The 22036-nt window shown below is 35.5% G+C and overlaps 1 protein-coding gene across 2 annotated transcripts in view; it reads right to left on the bottom strand.

The window, feature by feature from the left end:
• Positions 1-22036, bottom strand: part of USP12 (ubiquitin specific peptidase 12) — a 39499-nt gene that overhangs the window by 5759 nt on the left and 11704 nt on the right. For both annotated transcript variants that reach the window (XM_075050692.1, XM_075050693.1), the window contains 7 exons: positions 20993-21073; positions 15036-15249; positions 11281-11507; positions 6098-6174; positions 5808-5891; positions 3142-3339; positions 587-665 (listed from right to left, as the gene is read on the bottom strand). In XM_075050692.1, the coding sequence (XP_074906793.1) occupies positions 587-665; positions 3142-3339; positions 5808-5891; positions 6098-6174; positions 11281-11507; positions 15036-15249; positions 20993-21073 (960 nt within the window). The remainder of the gene's footprint in view (positions 1-586; positions 666-3141; positions 3340-5807; positions 5892-6097; positions 6175-11280; positions 11508-15035; positions 15250-20992; positions 21074-22036) is intronic.

Here is a 22036-nt window from a genome sequence, read left to right as displayed (position 1 = left end):
TAGCATGGCTAATATTGGCAAGAACACCATCAGAAGCAAAAGGCTCCCGTTTCAGGGATTAACTTTTAAATTTTAGGGTGAAATCTCAAAAATCTGAAGTTTTTGCCTATTTTTATATTTGTTACACCTTTGCCTGAAACAATCCAGGATACTCAATAAAACAGGCTACCAGACTGATCCATTCCATCAAATCATAAGCTCCTAGAAAACATGAACAAATGGCTTGCTCCAAAAAATTGCCCTCAGAAAAGAATTGCAGTAAAACCAATTTATCTGTATCTTTATTTCCCCTGTCTTCTGGCTACAGGAATAGCTTATTAAACAAAGGTGAAAGACAGTGATCATAAACAAAGAAGCTTATTTTAATAAGTATAAAAACCAAAATGCAGTTCAAAGTATTGTACAATCAAATTGTAAGGCACAGCTCTGCACTCATAGTTATTGTTCATTTAGACTGGGGTTGAACCCTCTTTTCATTAGCATAGCAGTCCTTTTACTTTACTTTACTTAGGTAATCTTATACACAAGGGGCGTGCATGCGCTCTGGTCAGTATGAGAAAAAAGTCCAGGGTTACACAAAGCTTACCTCAACAATATCATCATCAAAAAGCAACCAAAAATCATGACTCTTCACTATTGCAATATAATGTCCTCTGTTAGGGCCACTGTAAAATAAAATTAGAAAAGAACACAGAAAATAACACACATGTATGTATAAATGTATTTCATTAAATGTTTTTTTTCTTGTAGAAAGGCAATACTTAATGGTAATTAAAATGGCTACCACTACAATTTCTGTTGGGATGTTTCTTTTCTTTTTTCCCCTCCACTTATACCATATTCATAATAAGGTCTTACTTATCTCTACATTTAATATTGTGCTAAAAAAAGGATTATAATTTCAAATGAGGAATAAGCAGAACAGGCATAGAAAATATAAATTAAATTAAAAAAAAAAAAAAAAAAGAGACACAGAGAAGTGAAATCAAGAAAACATTCTGATGTTTCAGAGGGACAAAACAGATCCCAAACTATTTCTGATGTTCAGAAAGAAAAAGCCGTAGAGCTGCTGTTCATCTACAGTCTCAGTCAGGAATTTCTTTATCTGGTCCACTGTAAACAAAAACTGAATTAAACTGACAGTTTAGAAGTCTCAAAAGTCCTCACAGCAATGAGAAGGGCTCCGAATTAAACTAAAACTGTTATAATGCACAGCTCTTCAGTTTATGGCAGACAAGAAATTTCTCCACAACTACGACAGAGAAAACTCCAAAACTTTAAAAGTGTCCTATTTCTAATCAGATTTCAAGTAAGGAAATAATACACTTTCTGAAATAGCTGAACCTTACAACTGAAAGTGGGCAACTAGTTAAAGCAGTTCTGGAACCGCCTTAACTGGCTAACAGCACTCGTACAATTTTTATGTCTACATCAGGGAGGGAAGGTTGCCATCTATGAGGGACATGTTTGTGTACCAAATCATGTAACTCAGTGAAAACAGGGTTCACCTCCTGCTATGGCTCTAAGAATGGGCAACTTCCTAAGACTGCAGCTTGAATGAGGGAGACAGAAATGGTCAGAATTGCTCAGAATGGTCAGAAATGGACAGAATGGATTTTGCTTAAAACTCAGAACAAGACTGTCCCAGAAAACTGTGACACAATGGGTTATTTTCCAAGACTGTCCTGGCCAACTTAAGATATAGTCACCTTAACTCTACTGTAATCCTAGGTCTACCTGGGGAGGAATGGGGGCATGGGTGGAACAAAGGGCAGTAACTGGCAAGTAGCGGGCAGGTCTGCCATTTTGAGGGACATCAAAAAGTTGGAAGAATAGGCTGGTAAGAACGTCATAAAGTTTAACAAGTACAGATGAAAATTCTTGTGCCAGATTAACTCCATCCAACAGCACCAGCTACAAATCAGCTGGCTAGGTGGGCCCAGGAGGTCAACAAGATGAGCTGTTAGCCAGCAGCGTGTCATTTTGGTGATAGGGCTGAGAGTACGCAGGGCTGTACTGTAAGAGTAGAGCCAGCAGTGACATGATAATCCCGCCACTCTGCATTCTGGGACCCAGAACTGGACACGGGATTCCAGACATGACCATGTCAATTTAAGTGAGAGACTGATAAACTGGAGGAAGTCCAGTGGCAGGCCACTACATTTGTCCAAGGGCTACAGGACCAGATGGGTGAAGAGAGGCTGAGGGAGCTGGCTTTATTCAGCCTGGAGAAGACTAAATGAGGAATCCAGCTGCTGTCTTCCACTACCCAAAAAGGAAGAGTTATAAAGAAACAGGAGCCGGGCTCTCCTCAGAAATGCACAGTGAAAGGACAAGAGGCAGTGGTCGCAAACTGAAGCAAGAGAAATTCTGACCGGATATGGCAGGGGGAAAATCACTGTGAGAACATTGATGGATTGGAACAAATTGCCCAAAAAGGCAGTGAAATCAGCATTCCTAGTCATGAAACTGAGCCCACGGTAACTTAATGTCAAAGTTAGCCCTGCTTTGAGCTTTAAGTAGTTGACCTCACAATGTAAATTTTTCTCTGATTCTAGATGTTAAATCATCATTTTCAACTTTGGGGCTTTTCTCTACTCAATAAGCAGTTTGTAGAGCAGCCCTGATTTTGAAGCCACAAGAACATTTGTTGAGTATAGCAAAATCATACAAATCTAACAGTCATATTTTGAAAGCAAGAAAACAAAGTAATCAACAAAACTCATAATATATGGATATATTTCAGAAAATGTTGCTCAAGCCTTAAAAAAACCCCAACAATGCTTTATAAAGGAATCTGTTCTATAATGCTTTCCTCCCCAATAAACTGTTTTTTTAAAAATGATCTTTAAATGTTATTAGAGTTATATGATATTGCATGTTTTATGTTTTTTTTTTTAAACATAGTTAAGTTCATACAATGATCTGTGATGTCAAATACACTGTTACCACTTTTCACAACGAACTATCGCAACAACTATGTTCTGTCATTGGTAGCATCTCCCCAAAATGCTTTCTTTTCTAAGAAACATTTTTTTTAAGAGGTCTTTAATACTATTAAATTATGTGATACCAGGTGCTTTGTTTTGTTTTTTAAACATAGTTATGCTTATACAAAAATCCCTTGTGTAAAATAATTACCTTCCACAATGAACTACCACAGCAACAAGGTCATACATTCTGTCAGGATTGGTGGCATCTCCTGAGGTGTTAAATAAACGAAGCTCTAAAGGAAAAACTACTCTATAAGAGAGTTTTGTGTATCGATGCAGCTGATCCATGTATTTAAATCTCTTCAAATGGAGAGCTAGAATCATAGGCAGCTTTTTTACTTTCATCCTGAAAAAAACAAACAAACAAAAATACCCAACAGTATTCCCAATATCCATCCAAAACATTCAGTTGATATCAACAAACAGGAAACCTGTCTTACTGAAATCTTTAAAAAATTTTGCAAGCATTAAAAGAAGCTCAATTAATCAGCTGTTTAACAAGTATGTCCTGTGTTGCTAAACTAAAGGTGGATTTTAACAATTGAGAGAATTGCAAGTGTATTTAAAATAATAAGCTATAATAATAATAATAACAACAATAACAACAGCCATGATGAACCCACATAATAACCTAGACATAATGACTGCTTGGCACAGAATTCAATTTTTAAACATACCTACCCATAGCTTTCCCAAGTTCTCAAAAGCAAAACCTAGATCCCACTTGGTATACAGTGGAGGTATTGCAACAAAGTGGTTCCAGAGATCCTGTTCCAGTTGATGTTCTCAGTAAACCAGCCAAGTTAAACAAGCTTTTTAAAATAAGCTTTGTTACATCACTTTGTTACATATGTATTACTCCGAGTTTTTGTATCAAGCCATTAATTTAACATCGCCAAGGGATACAAACAGCCCACTCTTACTCACCTTACCTCATGCTACCCAAACAAGATAAGGCTGTGCTCTAGCACAATAATTTTGTATAAATGTTGCAGCGGTATTTTATGGCAGTCAAAGCCAGAAAGTGATAATCTAGTTTTACTGAGGGCTCACTGGGCCCTTTTGCTAGTTTGAGGTACTGAGATCTCGCATCAGTGCCTACAAGTCCTCATCAGCCAACCGCAGCCGACCCAGCAGCAAACAGACTTCCACTCTCTGGGCAATAAATTTGCCCACACTAACAGAGCAACCAAGCCAGAGCGCTCTGCTTCCTGGCACAGCTAATTGCCTTAAATCAGCACTGTGCTGAATTTTTCAAACTGCCTTCAGCCCCAAAAGGTAACTCGTATAGCCCAGGTTTCAGACATGTATACTAAGACCGTATTTTCAGAATGTCAGGAAATATGTTTGTAAAAGACAATCCTTTTTCAAAAGGTAGGGGGCTGGGGGCAAAATCCTTGAAAACTCACCTTCCTTCCATTTTTCTCATTAAACTTAGACTGACAGTAACCTGTAGGTAACCCTGCTAGACTCAAATTTTCTCCATGGCCCGCAAGGGAACTGGGAAATGAAAAAAGCAGGAGAAGGGCAGAAAGATGACAGAAGCAACTATTTTTAGGGAGACTTACATTTTTATTATATTACTGAGATATGGACATAATTTCTACTCTCTTTCTTTTTTCAAAATGACGTCCTCTTCTTATAATGCAACTGTTTGATAAATGGAGCTCTTTCAGTGGTGAAGAAATTCAGTACACCACCTTTGCTAGTTGAGTAGACACTATCACAGATAAGCTCCGTGTTACAGAAATAGAAGAGAATTATGACCGTAGTGAAATTGAACTTAAGCCCCACATGAATAGCAAAATATAAACAATAAAAGCTGTGTTTTGCCAATATGGCAGTGCCTACAGTACAGGTTTATGTCAGCACAACTTATGTTGGTCAGGGATCACATTACCTCCCACACAGAAAAAGAGCTAAGGCAACAGAAAACAACAGGACAGACCTGACTTCACAACCTTCTAACACACACCAATTAGTAAGCTTAGGCAATGTGTGAAGGCAGACTTTGCAGATGAGATATGCCAAAAGCCATGTGCTGAATCTATGGTAAACCAAATAACCAGAATCAGTGGTATAACCAGCAGAGCAGAGCATGTCAGTGTTCCCACCCCTTCAACCAAATACTTTCTCAGATCATAAATACCACACAGTACACAAAATCAGAGGTTTTTCAAAGGTGTAAACAAGACTAGAAGAATTATTAGGCAGACAAGAATTGTTTTTAAACATAATGAATTTCAGGCTTCCACAGAGCTTCTGATGCTTTTCAGGAGCACCATCAAGCAGAAGTTTAGCATAACTTACTAAGCACTTTTAAGAAACCAGAAACTCAGTTAACAAAGTTATAAGCCTCATTCCAACTGAATCAGAAAAAAAGTGCTATCAAACTGATTCTTACAGCAGTTGGAAAAATTATCTTATTACCAAGACAAAATAAAGTTTAAAAAGTCACATGAAATCAGTGACTTTTCATCATTGCCCATAATCTTTGATTCGTCACTGGCAGTTTGTTTTAACTTGTCTTTTTAACTTATTCTTGGTCTTAAGACCATTCTTTTTCTCATTTGTAAAACAAATACAGATCAAAGGAGTCCCTAATGCTTTACATGGATTCTTATTACTCATGGAAGTAGGCTCATTGAATTCAAGCACGAAGAATGCAACCAAATTACTCTTAAATGGAAGAAGAGTGAGAAAAATTAAGGGAAAAAGAACATCCTCCCCTTGCCTCAAATATACACACAAGGAAATAAAAGTATTTTCATGAAATGCATGGGTTATTTTTTTCCCTCCCTATGTCTGATGTACCTTTTATGTGCTTCTTGCTTACTGCGACATTCTTCACAGTAATATTTGTATTCACTGCACAGAGTTTCTGTATTGCTGAAACCCCTGAATAAAAAAAAAAAAAAGAAATGCTGTAGATACTAGTGTCTTATCTGAAATACACTTATAAACATTACAATATAAACATAATTTTATACTCTTAAGTCTACATAAGCTAGAATTTGCTAAGCTTGTGAGCTTTTAATTTTACTTCTTGCTTTCTAGGTAACAAATATAAGGCAAATTACGAAAATTCATATCTTTGCGTCTACCTTAAACAATGAGTGATTGAAGTATTCTGCTCCACATCAACTGAAAGGTCTAAGAAGTCTTCATCTTTGCTGCTTATCTGCATGAAAAAAAGAACCAATAGATTATATTTAAAACAAGTTATACTAATTTACTTCTGGTTTTCTGTACCATTTTCTATTGACAGAATGCATCTTCTACCTTCTAACAGCCTTTTAAAATTGTTACAAGTGGCCTTTCTATTTCAGAGATTTGCTAGAACTCTGTTTCTGATTTTGTTCAGGAAGAGGGAAGTGTATATGTGCCTGTGGGGGTAATATAATGCCAGTTGTCATTATGCTGTGATTTCAGCTCAACAATATTAATGCCAAGTTCCTTCTACACCTCACTCTTTTCAAAAGAATATAATCACTGGAATTCTATTTAGTGCTCTCACGTCTGTCTTCCCCCATGATTCCCTCCAACAGAAAATTATGTATTTGCCTACCATAGTGTCCCTAATAAACAGCACAAATATTTTGAAGCCTCTTCCTGGCTAGATTCATACTCTTAAATGAGCAGCAGATAGCAAATTTGGTGGTAAATGAGAGCTTGGGACTGGGTCTGATAATGCATAGCCATTTCTTACAAAAATGCAAGAACAATTACAGTAAAAAAGAAATTCCTAGCAGCAGAGAATAAATTCCACCACAAATCCTGAAAAATGGTGATGGACAAAATCCACAGCTGCCTTGAAAATCAGCTATGTTATTAAAAGGTTTAGGAAAGAGCAATCTGCAACCTTAACTTTTGTCTGCTAGTGTTTCCCCTCTGTATATAGAGACACTCAATGTCACTGATGAGAATGTCCTCTGCCTATACTCCTAGGTACAAAGGTAAATGCTTTTAGAAAATTTGCCTGGCTGCAGTTTCTTGATTGAAAGCAGGAAAAATTAAACAGCTACCAGAGAACTAATGTAAGTTGGTCTTTAAAAGATATGAGAATTATGTTCCCTTTTCAACTCAGAATAAAAATAGATTTGGAAAGTTGTTCTCTGATTATTGAGAGATGAGAAACAGACCAGCCCTCAGGGCAGCATACATGGAGAACAAAAAGAAAAATACAGGTGGTCAAGACAAATATTTTTGAGGATTAATACCATTAGGCAAATCCCCAAACTTCTGAAATTAAGTTAAAAGCTTCTGTTAATATCTGTGAGAGGGCTGGGCAAGGATTCCTCCCAGTCTTCTGTAGCTGGGAGTAAGTGCACATGTACAAAAAATACGTCACATCTGCTACATCACTTAGACACTGAAGTGTAATGTTTATACTTTTAAAGGGATCACAGTACATATATGGAAAACTTCCAAGATGTTTCTAGAGTGGGGGACAAAAAAAGCGCCACCTGCATCTTCAGTGTGCTGCACCCTTCCTGTCTTCAGGGATGTTTAAGTGTGTGAACAATTCTTCAAAATATCCCATTGTAAACCACTTTTGGAATTACTGAACTTGAGTTTGTAATGCTAAGAACTCTGGTGGAAAACATCTTAGCCTAGGGATTAAGAACAGCTCAGAAAAAAAAAATCAGTTCTAGAAAATACTCTGCTGCACTCTTCAGCTAGGACAGCTGGATTTAAGGAGTCATGTGATCAGTGTTATTCAGACATGCAATTAGGTAATTCTTCCTCTATTGGTCTGATTCAAAGAAAATTCCATGAAACAATATAGATTTCATAGGCAGCTTTATTCCACACAGAAGCTGTATGAGCAGGGAGGAGATGGAGAAGAGGAAAGGCATGTGTTGTACTTGGTTAAAAAGGAGATTGGTACCGAAACCAGAAGTTCGCAAAAGGAATTCTTCCATCCTTAGTGATAATACTGATAATAGCGCCTTAAACAACTGCTCTCAGGTTAGCACTTAGGATCATGAGGAACCATTAAATGCTGTACTGAAAGAACAGTCAAGTGGATTTTTTCCATCTATGTTGATAATTTAGAAATTGCTACTCTTAATTTTTAAGATTTTTTGAACATTAGTATTTGAACAGTACCTTTTTTTCCAACATTAACTCATACATTTTTAATTAAAAAAGAAAAATTATTAAAAAGTCACCCTCTACTCCAACCAGGCCCCCCCTTCTTCTGTAGAGGTTCTGTTTCAAATAAACATCACTAAATTCCTTAGACTGAAGTTGCCAATGCTATATATTTCAATCATCTATAGAATGAAAAAAAGATCGACACAGTCAGAAAACCTCATCACTTGAAGAATCAAGCCCTGATGTGTTCAAAAAGCCGTCTGAGTGCTCCTCATACGAGCATCTGAGTAACAGTGAAGAATTTGAGTGTTCCAGTATTTTGGCTAAAGGTATGTTGTTCTCACATCAAGGGCAATCTGCACTCCAACAGCTCAGCTGTACTCTGACAACCAATGCCACACAGAACAGAAAACTCAGAAGGCTAACTCTCATGGAATCTGTATTTCTTTCAGTTTGGAATTTCACTAGCAATGTGAATCAGCTCACTGACAAAAGAGCTTTTGCAACTGTAGGCTCCCATGTGTGCTAAGACAGAAACTATTTTTAAATGAAGCTGAAACAAAGGCTATGATTTATCTTGGTTTAAGAAAAGAGAAAAAAAAGAGAGAAAAAAAAAGTAGGGCATAGTTAAGGCTTCTATGGTACTCGTGTAAGAGAGAAAACTGAGATTTTCCTTACTGCCTTCTCTCAGTCCAAAGTAGAATTGAGCCAAAGAATTTTATGCCTTGTAGTCACTTGAACACAAGAGCAAGACTATCAGCTGGAGGAAAACATTATCTATATGTTTGGTGCTTTTGACCAAGACAATTTCCTCTTTTTCCCTGTAGAAGTACTGCCCACAGTTAGCCATTTCAAATTTTATCTTAATGAAGTCAATTACATTACTTTCTGGTTTACTGTTATTCTTTCCTTAAATTGTGAGAGATATCTGTAAAACCAATGAACTTCTAGATCATTTTTATCAATTAGCCACAAAAATCTGTAATATTTACTTTCATCATACTGCCTCTATCAAGGAAGGGGGAAAGCATGGTAACAAGAAATCACATTAAAAACATGGAAAGATGACTTATAATCCATTTTGTAACTTATTTATTTTATCATGTGTCTTGACCCATGACACAAATCTTTGTTAAAGAATCATATCTATGTTCCTTATATTCCACTGTCCATACTTAAACTGAGGATAAATCTTTAGTCAGTTCATTTTTTTATGTTAAAGATGGGCTAATGAGATAGTGTGTCCTGGAAAGAAGCTCTTTTCTATAATCAGGACAATTGAAATTAGAATAAAATCTTGCCATGCTGATTTTAGGAATTTTGAGTAGGTTTGGCCAGTTCGAAGATGATAATTCTCACTTAGAGCAAAGATATATTATGCTTTATATTTAAGTGTCCATTAAATTCCAAATTTAAATAAAAAATATACTAAGGTTATTGTCTTATCATTAAGAAGCACGAATTCATCCTCTGTTGCTGTGTAATCTTCTACATGAGCTATATCGAAGTATTCCTGACATTTTACATTGTATTTCTAAACACGGACAGACTCTAAATGCCAACAGCTTCCAATAAACATTAAAACAATCATATATGCTCACTATATTTGAAAATAAGGCTCTATTCGCAGTAATATTACTTACTTAATGTGTCTAAATGTGTTTCTAAGTGCCATTTTCAGGTCACTGTGTTTCAATTAGGCACAAGCTGATACATTGAATAGACAGAAGCTGATAAAATAGCTTCCAGATTATCAGCGTTTGGACAACAAAGGCCCTACTATACTAAAACAAGTGTATTAGAACACTGAATTTAAAATTCAACTGGCCAAGGAGGCACAGTGGCAAACAGACATGGCATATCCTGTTCAGCAACAGCTAACAGAAAAATAGAACTGCGCAATATTAGCAAAACTCTCAAAATTGTGATAGGCCTGATAACTAATAAAATATGCTGGCAAAGAGCATATCAGCATTTTAAAATTGTATTAAGGACTGTACCTAGATCAAAATCCTGACAGTGGTAATTCACTATGCCATAGTGAGGAAAGGTAATGATGTCAGTCATGTTAAGAGACTAAGCTAAACTCATGTTTCAAGAAGAAAAAAAAAAAAACAGTTCCAGAGCTAAAAGAGAAGCAATTGACAGTTGCCATGAAATAGTTATTAGGGAGGGGAAATCTACAAGAAAAGAAAATATGGTAGCTAGAAATCAGCACCTAAATTACTTGAAGTATCATGATCTACTGAAGTCTGCAGTTACATTACATACAACACTAGGAAGCTATTTTCTTTGAAATAAGAGAGGTGGGTATTTCTAGAAGACTGAGAAAATTACATGTGAAATATACAGATTTAATCTGATTAATTCCTCCTTTCCAATGTCATGCTGAAATATGTGCATTTCTAATTAAAGTTAAGGAAAATAGGTATGAAGTCATACAAAAAATACAGTCATTTAGCATTTTACAATACCTAAGGCATAGACCATGACAGAATTGCTGTAATTTTCACAAATGTGCTGCTTTTTGTCTTTCTCAAGCAGGTAAAACTCAATCGTAATTTTTTCTGAAATATATGCTTGCTTTTATTGGAGAACTACTCTTAAAAGGAAATTTTAGTACAGCTTACTCAAAGAAGGAGTTTATTTCTCAGGGTCTACTATTAGAAGAATTCCTGTGGACAGACATTTAGGAAAGGATTACTTTTCCTGCACGTTATGTTCTTTGAGAATCCCAGTCTACTGTCTCAATGCCAAACCCCAAGCATAGTATCTTGATTTCAATGGCTTTAAATTTAAAAACTAGAAATTGGTGGAAACTGATTGAGAATACGTATTTATGGAATATATCACTAAGCATGACATCAAGTTATTAAGACATTATATGAGAACTCCACATCCCCAAGTAGCAGGCTTCTTTGCTCTTAGGAATACATCAATTTAGAATATTCGAATCTAAATTTTGAAGTTGATTATCATCACACTGACAAAAATTCAATTAGGCATTTTCCTAATATTGACCCAAAGCCTTTTCCTACAACCTAAACAAAGAAAAAATCCAAACATTCATACAAATGTAAAATTTCTAAAGAAAGAAACTAATCTAGTATGTTAGTCTGTTGAGATAAATGAATCATGAAACATGAAGTTCTGAAACACGAAGTATACAAAGTAGATACAGACTTACAGTTTCACATGTAAGACATCTGGTTTCATTAGTCAATGTTCCCTGAAAGATTTCATGAACCCAGGTTGGGTCTGGTGGGCTGTTATTTTCATTGTCGATGTTGCCATTAGGTAGGCGACCATTTTGTTTCTCTTGTTTTCTTTCCTCTTGCAAGATATCCGCAATTGTATTTAATAGATAGTTTAAGAACTCATGTGCATCCTGCTGCATGTAGTTATCAAAAAGCTCTACAAGATAAAACAACAGAAGATTTTTAATTTAATCGGTTGGTGCTATACTGCAAAAAAGTTTTTAAAAGAAGTCAAATTTCAAAACCAGTCTTTATTTCACATCTTGAATCATTCATGACAATACAAAACCAATCCAAAATGCATACTTCCTAAACCAAGGCAAAAATATAGGGGGTGGGAAAAGGGGAGGGCAGGTCAGCTTATATTCACAGAAATCTCTCAGCTGATCAGAATTAACAGAGGAGCAAACCTTTCTGCAAGAAAACTAGGGCATGATTCAACTACCTAAACATAGGTGTACATATAGTGCCACCTGAAATGTTATAGCTTATCCCATCCAGCCTCCAGATGCCAGTCCATGATGATTTGGATCTCCTACAAGGGCTATAGTATCTCTGCCAAGCTTAGGTCAATGTCTTCGATAATACAGGGCATCTCAAATGGCATTAGATGTTGATATTTTCCAGAAATTAACTGAGAACCTATGACAGGAAAAGTTTCATCATCTTTATGTTCTATCGCAGGAAGAACATGAACAATAAATGCTCAAAACATTGCTTTATTTATTTTCACTTTTAGGGTTTTAAGTCCACTGCTGCTCTGTCATAAGCACAGTGTCATCAATACCAGGAATGAAAACAACATTAAGACTAAAGACTTAAAGATACTGATATTTTTAAACAACTATTTTCTTAAATCTCTTTAAGTAAGGCAGCATTTGTAGAAGCCATATCAAATCAGCCTAAAGTTCTAGCCACAGCAAGAGCAAATGGGTTTCAAATTGGGACTGTCTTTCAAGACCTGAAATACTGTTTCTGGACATTTGTATATATGGCACCTTTATTACTGGTGGGCTTGTTGGATAGATAATGATGGATTCACTATGGTTCCTGGTTCACGTCCTCAGTTTGTCGATATTTCTAAGCATAATAGCTTTAGGATTAATTCAGTGGAAGGGGAAGAGTTTCACTGGCACATACTTGCGATGTATAGCAATGATACAGATTAAAGCATGAAGTTGAAATCTCTTTCTTGCAAGTCTACTCTCTTGTTTATGTTCAAATTAGTACCACCTGGAAAACATCGTTTATTGTAGTTCCCTGGGATATCAACCTGAGAAATCCTCTGCTGCTACAAATCCTCACATTAGGAATGGGACTAAGAAAACCATAAAGGCATTGAATCAGGTTTAGTAATAGTTACTTCTCTCTCTGACTAGGAATTGTTACAAGGAAATTTACCTGCCAATTTAAAAAGCATTCTATATCACTGCCTAATACCATACAAATCTTTTAATGTGCAATTACTTCAATTAATTGTAACTTGTAATTTGTGTGTAGTCCAAGAATATACTAAGAGACTGGTCTTCAGCAGAGGGATAGTTCCCAGGACTGGAAAGATGAATGAAAAAGATACACAGTGAAGCTTAAGTTTTGAAGTGCATACAGGGACTACATGGAAGCTTTACTATCATTCACATGATAGCATCCAGGAGTAAACTTCAAATAGAAAAAAAACAACCCCTGAGTTATCAGCAAAGTAGGGAGAATCTTATGCTAATCTAGATCACTTGTAGAGGTTAAGTAGTGCATTAGGTCAGCCAAGCATATGAACCAACTTTATTTAATGAACTACTACACTATTTTTGAGAAGTAACAGTAAGTTCAACTCTGAATCTAGCCAACTGTAAGGTCTTTATTTAATCAAGTAAGTCAAGGCAGAACAAGACCTACAAGTCTCTTGAGGTAAAACACTTCAGAGGTTCTTCACAGCAGTACATCATGGACCTCTCAGGGCTAGGTGCCCAGTCAGTAAATTAGCATTATGTAGAACAGAATGAAAGCTACACACTGTTCATTTTATGATCAGAAGAAATTTAAGCAATCATAACAGTATACCTTTGGCTGACTTCAAGCTAGCAGCTGCTTCCCAGCCAGTTAAGCTTTAAGGTCATTAATATATGTATGTAGTATTCAGACTTTGAAAATAAAGATGGAATAGCAGTGTTGTAGTCTGGAATACATTAAGATTATGTTCTCAGTCATAATCCTGGTATAGCTGGGTACTGACTGGAACAGAATCTAGATCAGTGTTGCATACCTACCTGATTCTTTAACTAACTCTTCTTTAAAGCTCAAAATTACATACCTTCACAATAAGCACTTAATAGCACATAGGATATCCAAGTAATTGCTGTCTGACAATTTAGCCATTTATTTGTAGAAAAGGTGAGAGTATCATCATTAAAAGAGACCCCAAAAGCCAACAAGAACTTAACTTTCACATCTGATTTCTCTAATGAAGATTTTCCAATGGCCTTCTCCTGCTTAGAATTTGAGAGTCATGACATAATTAAGCATTAAAAAGAATACTTTCGAAAAAGATCTTAATGGCTCCTGTGGTTTACTTTCTGCTTTCCATTTGAACCATTCTCCATGTTTGCCATAATTAGTCAACATTCATTGACACGATGAACTATTTCTGTAAATGCATCAACATACAGCATACATGCTCAAGTATACTTATCAAAGAACTGAATGCCAGTTTTCTATTCTGCATAGGTAAGAGATTGTACATTACCTCAGAGCTTTGTTTAACAATATTATTACAACTCATGGTGTGCATTTGCTGGAGGGGTCACTTCAAATTAGGAATGTCATTATAATATTTTATTTCTTGTTTGTACTACAGAGATGGTCATCATAACATTTAAACACTTTTTCAGTCTGCATATATAGTCTTGGAGAGATTACAACAGTAGAACATGTCTATTGCAGCAGTGTTAAATATGGTACCTCATAAAATTTATTTAAATTTAGCAGTTATTTTTTTAGAAAAGTTTCATGATATGTTTTTATAAAAGTGTATCCAAATTGAGTAGTAGATTACAAGGTTTCATTTATATTTTGACATTGAATTATTTTCTAAAACATTTTGACCAATTAGTCCTGCAGATAAGAAACAAGAAATGTTAAAAATCTCTAGAAATCTCTTGAAATTTAAGATAACAATTACACTAAAAAAATTTAGACAAAACTACTTAGTGATTTTAAAACTCATTAATCCTTTAAAAAGTAGGTCAAGCTAATTATTGCATACATTCTAAGTTAATTTAAAAATTTGTGGGTTTTTAAGCTAGATTCTTGCAGGGAAGTGTTAATGTCCTTTCCACACACTCAGCTCGGGAGACTGATTCCTGCATTCAAAGAATAATGCTCTTTTAAACAGAACAAAAGCTTTACAGTGAATTTAGATTATAAAAATACAATTCATAGAGAGGAAAAATTAGCAAGCAATTTCACAAGCAGCCACTGACAATACACTCAGTTCTACATGAAGACAGAGAGACAAAGATTCTCTCTCAAAACAGCTCCAGGGTTACACCCTTATTCTAGGGTCACCTCTTCTTTATACTGCAGGAGCAAGAACACTTTCCATGAGTAACAAGTATGTAGTTATTCCACTATGTGAACTTCAGAATTAAATCACAGTTGCTATAATTATTACAGAAGAAAAAAAGGTTACCATTTTCTTTTCGTAATCTTGTTATAAATTTCTTGGGAGGTATTACTCCAACTTTTTTCTTCTGGGTGGCTATACTGTGGAAGAGATCAGCTAAGCATGTAAGGAGATTCTCTTTTTTTCTTGGTTGACTCTTGTATGCTAAGACTTTGTCTCGAAATGGTCGACAAAAATAAAGTGCCTGAAGAACTGAATTGCAGTAGCATGTATTCCCAAACTATAAAATAAGAGAGAGAATTGTTAGGTTGCATTGTATTACTGTAGAGAGGTAAAATTAAATCCAAATATAAAAGAATGCATAAACAGGGGCAAATTTTCTGCAAGTCATTTCTTCTTGACTTTAAGATAGTAAAGCATATTTATGTTTTGCAAAGCATTAATAAGTACACTGTCTGTAAATGCAAGAAAAACCTAGGTAAATTTGAACAACACTATATAATTTTGTCTCACTTGTAAATTTTATATATTAGTAATGTTTTCCATTTACTTGGGTCAAAGTGTTCAACAAATACCACCAATTTCACAGCTCCCAAAATATGCCCAGGTAAAAATATCTATCCATCTACCACAAGTCAGCCACAACAGTAAAGAACAGGCACAGCATGACCTTGTACTGTGAAGAAATTCAGCTGTAAATTGAGAGCTTCTCAGACACTTCAGAAATTGGATTCTCCAAATCATATTAGTTGTGATCAAAGTCAGAAATAACTGCTTTAACCTGTTCCTATGCTTTCAGTTCTCATTTTAGGGAGACAGGATTGGCATTCAGGAGTTTTCTTAAAACAATGCAACGTGGCTTGGTTAGGCTTAAACCAGTGGCACAGCTGGTAATTTCAAATCAAGACTGAAAGGAAAAGAATGCACAATTTGAACACGCGCATTTTGAAGGAGGCAAGCCATGGAATTGAAAGGGGGCAAGCAGAATTAGCAAGAAAAGCATCCGTAACCCACTTTGTACCAGGACACTCCAGATGTCCCTCTTGCCCAGACTCATTCCAGATCTTAGGTTCTTGAGTCTTGTGATCACTGACACTGTCTCCAGCTCACCCCAACACTGCAAACCTCCCCATCACCTCTGTGAAGGCATCATGAGCTGTCGGTGGATTAAGCCACTCTCATTTTATGCTGCCCTTCTCCAAGTGAAACCTATTAACTAACACTGAAAGTGTGAGAAAAATCTTTATAAGGCCCTTAGCGAGTAATCCAACCTTTCATCTGTCGTCACTCAACCTGCAAATTTGAAGCACATACACACATTCTGTAAAATATGAAAATAACGTTCATATTTATGTTTTATATAAAGATAGTAGCATATACGGGTAGCAAATTCTAAGACTATATTGTGATGGGGAGACTGTTATATAGCAAAAAGTACATTTAGAGATATTTAAGAGCAGGTTCTTTCAACAGAGAAAAAGAACTAAAAGCTTTTACATCTCAGGAATAACAGGGAAGTAACTGGTTTTTGCTCTCTCCCAATTGAGACAATGACAAAGAAGAGCATTGTGCAATTTAATCACAAAACTGGAAAGTAAATTGTTTTCCGTTATTTTAAATAAATGAAATATGAAGAACTACTTTCTAAATACCCAAGACATACTCAAAGAATGAGTAAGAAGTGTATTTTACAAAAAGATATTAAGAAGTCTTAAGATCTCCATAAAAAGTGAGAAAATAAATGCCCATTATTTTTATTTATTTAAGCTAGGGAAAATGCTTATATTGCCTTCTTTGTGGTGCAAATCTGCACTCAAGTAGGTCAGTGAACTTAAGAGGAAAACCAGGGCTTTTTTCCTTAAAGGAAGCAGATGAAATCACACAGTAGTTTATGTCAAAACATCTAATATTGTAAGCTAACTATTTATGAGTTCATCATCTTTTTATGGCTATTTCTAATAACTACATTAAAATGTTAAGAAAGTTCTTAAATCAAATGGGAAAAGTGCTAAAACTTCTACAGCAAGTATCAAAAGATGAAAAGGCAGCAAATTAGGAATTGCATAACATCCCAATTTTAAAAAGGAACAGCCTGATGATAAATTAATTAGAACGGCAAACATGCAGTGAGAGATGACCAAAACATGGTCATCAACATATGAAGCGACAGAGAACTCAGAACACTGAACAAAATTCAGATTAATTTAATATAAATGTATGTTAACCTACATGCCTGTGAGTAGGAAACAAAAGCAAGTAGATTAAGTTCATAAAAGCTTTTCTTCAAATTCAGAAAGACAGTAGGCAACAGAAGATTGTTTGAAAACAAACTGCTGAAGAACATTTAATTAGTTCACATTTGTTTTATATCTAAAGCATCAATCTTCATCGCTTCAAAACCTACTATCTTTTTAAAGTAAAAGCTTCCAAACATTAAAAACTTATAATGGTACCTGTACTAAACAACAAGGGGGGAAAGGTGGGGAGGTTTCTAGACTAAGCAAATAGGGAATTTGTTACATGAATAAATGCTGGTCTTACCACAGTTATTACTTTACTTCCCATCTTTGACTCCAATACAAAAGCACACCCCTTATTTAGAAAACACCTTGCTCTAGTCTCTCCATCCTCCCACCACCTACTGAACACCTACACTTCACTTTCTAATTCTGCTTCTTCAATACTCAGCTCTCCTGCTAACCTGGCCAACAGAGCCCTTCCTTCTCCCCTCACTTTACAGTTAGCACTGCCTCAGAAGCACAACACTTGTAAGAAGTGCAAGCGCTGCACTCTATAACAAAACGCTCGTGAAGCCTGCCTCAGAATAACAGTAGAAAACTGTAAGAAAGACCATAATTGTAATTTTGTATCTTAAACTGTCAGCCTGTAGGGGATACTGAAACTCCTCTCTCTCATTCAGTGGAAGGTAATAAAGACTATATACAGCAGAGCTATTTTAACCCATGTTCTCAACTGGTTTCTGGCTTGCCTCCTTGTATCTGTGATGACCATCTTAAGATGCGTGTATCTAAGAAAAGTAAAAAACCACATTTTCTCTTTTTTTCAGTTCATATTGTTCTTCTGTTCTAAATTCTGAGAAGTCAGATTATTTCCTTTCACAAAAATACTGCACTCTGTATGTTTCCCACACACACGCCCTTTTTTTTTTTAAAATTCTGAAATCAAAGCTACCACACACAAACCTGTGCGGAAATTAAAAAAAAGAGGCAATCAGGAAAGCTGCAACAAAACCACCACACACTCACTAAGGCTTATAGCCTTATAGTTTACTCTTCTGATGCAACATACAACTGGGAGGAAACTTGGTTGTTGAGCCCCACAGATCTACAAAAACGAACAAGAGATCTACAAGAACTTAGATCTGCTTAGAATACTGTCTTTGCAGTACTAGGGTCCCTCCCAGCTCTGATGCATTGGCAGCTCTGACAAGTTTTATTTGTTGCAGTGGGCCACGCCAGTAAATAGGATTTTTCCAAAACACACAGATCCATTGCAAGAAACTGAGTAACCAAACTTTCTCCTCTAGAAGTCTGGTAAACTGCTGAAGGGATGCCAGAGTAGCTCTTATGAGATTAAAAATGTTCATTATTTCATACTCACTGGATAAAATAATTGATTTAATTTGTGAAGCACATAGATTTGAATAGCTTGCATTACTGCACTGAAGAGGGAAGGAAGAATGATATGCAGACTTGATGTTCTTTATTGTCCATGGGACATCATACTAGTAACATTTTCATCTTACCACGTATCTTAAATATTTCCTGCTGATTTAGTGAATGGTACTGTCCTTTCAAGCTTAAGCTGAATTTTCCATTTAGAGCTTTCATTGACAGAATCAAACATCCCATCAACCATCTGGTCTTCCATATGCTTCCCATAATTGCCCTTTCTTAATTCTTCTTTTACGTCTCAAATTGTTCTTTCAGCATATCCTCTGAATAATCCCTATATTCCACCACAAAGCTGGAGAGAAGACAAGATAGTGCTTCTACCTTCTCTTCCTTTACACTACCTCTGGATAAATGCTACATTTACCATTGACAGATCTCTATTTCAGAATTGTCATCTTTATCTAAAATCCTGTCCTGCATTCCAGACATCTCAAATGGCTAGCTATCGCACAGTTAGAAGGGAGCTACTGATTTCCACGTTACCTCCATTTTTCCATCACTCTGGACAAAGTTAGGACAAACCAAATCAATAAACAAATTAGAAAAATTTAGCAGTAAATGTTAATGAACCTCTAAGAGTTTCATTTCCTATAATTGTTATAAACAATTAGAGAAATCAATGAAGGCAAAAATTGTGATTTCTATCACTTCTTAATCTAATAGTACTCTTAATTTAATATCTAATTATCTACTATTTCTTTTAATTATCATTAGCTCTGTTGTTCTTTCTGAATGGCCATTGGCCATAGTTTGCTAATGAAGAGGTCACTACCTTTCCTTTTCCTGATAGACTTAAATTCTGCAAGCTTTTCACACATTTATGGGATATACATACTGTGTTAGTACACACAATCTGTAGAATGGATCTGAAAACCATCCAAGCAACAATATGACTGAATTTCCCTAGCCAACCACTGTAGCTGAAAAACACAGCACCAATGTGCCATAGATGTAACGGAATCCCATTTTACTATTTGTTACAATTCAAATAATTTTGGTCCATAAAACTTTATTGTTTGAAGCTAAAATAAGCAACATTTCTGTATTACACAGAAAGTTAAGAGTATAGCTGCCTGCCTCTTATGTGTATGGCTGAGGGCAATGACTTAAAAGACCAATCTCCCCTCAAATTTCTTACTCCCTCTGGCCTACAGAAAGCCAGAATTTGTTGATTCATTATATATTAGGAAGATTGCCCTTTATTGAAACTTTTCTTAAGGGTACCAAATATGTAAAACTTCAAGATTAGGCATACAATACAATTTTACTGTTAAGTCTTAAATCCCCTCTGGACTTGGACAAGAAATTAGGAAAACAGGTTATCTGTCAACAGAATAACAGACTTGAGAAAAGGCAAGAACAGCTTTGACGGAAAGCCTAACCTCTGCTACAGAACAAAACAACAACAAGTGTTAATAGTTAAACTACCGTATTTCCTCTTTTCAGAGAAACAACACATAATCTTGAAGGTATTTCAACTTTTGTGAGAAAGGAAAAAAATTACTAATTTAAGTCATGGCATTTGAGATGCATGTAAGTCAGCTTATCAGTAAGAGTGTTTACTGACTGCACAGTGTATACTTGGATTGCAGACTCTTGAACCATGTCAGTGCTAAGAAGCTAGAGGTAGAGACATACGTTATAGTAGCAGGACAGCATTAGAAGTAATTAGTTTCATTAAGAAAAGCAAGATGATAGCTCTTGCTAAATCAGCTTGGTTTAAATATGTACTTCCTGAAGCCCCATTAAAGAAAATAATTTAATATTTCATTTCAGAAGAATGCAATTTCTAACAAGATATACTTTTCATGGGTAATACCAGAAATTAAAATTTAAATTATTCCTTAAAACTAATGACTGAATCAAACAATTCAGTATGTTTTTTCCACCATTGCTTTCCCCTTTGGGCTCAGTATTTTTTTAAAATCTTAATAAAAATAGCAGATATGAACACTTCATATCATCAACAGTCTTTCACAGATTTTTTTTTTACTGTATTTATTCACTTAGATTGGCATATTATGAACTGCAAGTTACATATTTTAAACTGCATTTTTTTAAGACCTATACATTTTAATAGTAAGAAAGTGATTTAAAAAATACCCTACAATTAATAAAATGGAATAAAGTATTAAATACACTGTCCAATTTCAACAATTATTTCAGTAGCATATTTCAACAAATACACTGAAAATTGAAACACATTTCAATAAGTACGTATATGACTATATCTCTTGGTGGTTTAATTATTCACTCAGTTGCAGTCTTGTAATTTAACAAATCCGCTCACGGCATTTCAAAGCAATGAAGTTATGGACTGAAACTTACATTAACCAAACCAAAATAGTGCTCATTGACTGGAAATTGTTCCGGACCAATCTCTTTCTCCAAAGCTGAGGCATTGGCGCCCTAGAAAAATCAAAAGCAGCAAAATGTTAGTGTTGCAACTAAGTACACAGTGAATTTAACTAGCTGAGAAAAAAAAGTGAAGTCTTTTTGGCAAGGATAAATGACCAAAAACAACCAACCAAAAAAACCCTAAAAAAACCCTGGTCACAACTATAGACCTTGTTAACACCAAGCCAGTATCTTCATATCTCAGACCAAAGACTTTGGGTTTACTAAGCTTACTTACAGTGAAGCTCTCTCTAGTCAGAAGGGAGAAAAACAAAAATAAATGAGAGACTAAATATAGAAAACAGATGAAACACCTTCCTGTCTGTACCCTGGAGGGGGGGAGAAAGTGAAGTTTGTGACCCAGCTCAACAATCATACATGGCAAATTAACCAAACTTGTTTAGTTAGTCTATTGCTTAATGCAAAGACAAGCTTGTAGGCAGGATAATATTAGCCATGAATGCAGAAAAATCAGTCCTTTGAGTTCTCTGTTGATTTGTACTCTCAGGATGTTTAGATAGTCCACAAAACTATTTCACACAGGTCTTAAAGCAGACAGGAAGTCTTCTGTGCCATAACTTAATGCTTACATACTTATTATAAAGAACCTAACACTCTTCCACCACAAGAAAATTATTTCAATATAATCCAAAATACCTTAGAGATATGTTTCCAGATATGTTCTGTTTAAAAACATCTCAAAGTAATTTATATCATTTTCATGTATTTTCATGCAATTACACTGTTTTGATGTTCTGTATTTATTACTTTCACTGGAGCTTCTTTAATAACAGTTGCATTAATATGGTATTGTAAAGCAGGTGATACAAGTCCAAATGGTATGCTCCTCTTAACAAGTGTAATTTTCATACTGTATATATGTACATTATAGCACATTTCAGAAAAAGTTAAGCACATTTCAGAAATGTATAGCACATTTCAGAAAAAGTTAAGAAATGCAGACTGTTCATAGGA

This window comes from Buteo buteo, chromosome 18, assembly GCF_964188355.1.
Source record: "Buteo buteo chromosome 18, bButBut1.hap1.1, whole genome shotgun sequence".
NCBI lineage: Eukaryota > Metazoa > Chordata > Aves > Accipitriformes > Accipitridae > Buteo > Buteo buteo.
Note: the sequence above shows the minus strand (reverse complement) of the source record. Positions and strands in the feature narration are given on the sequence as shown.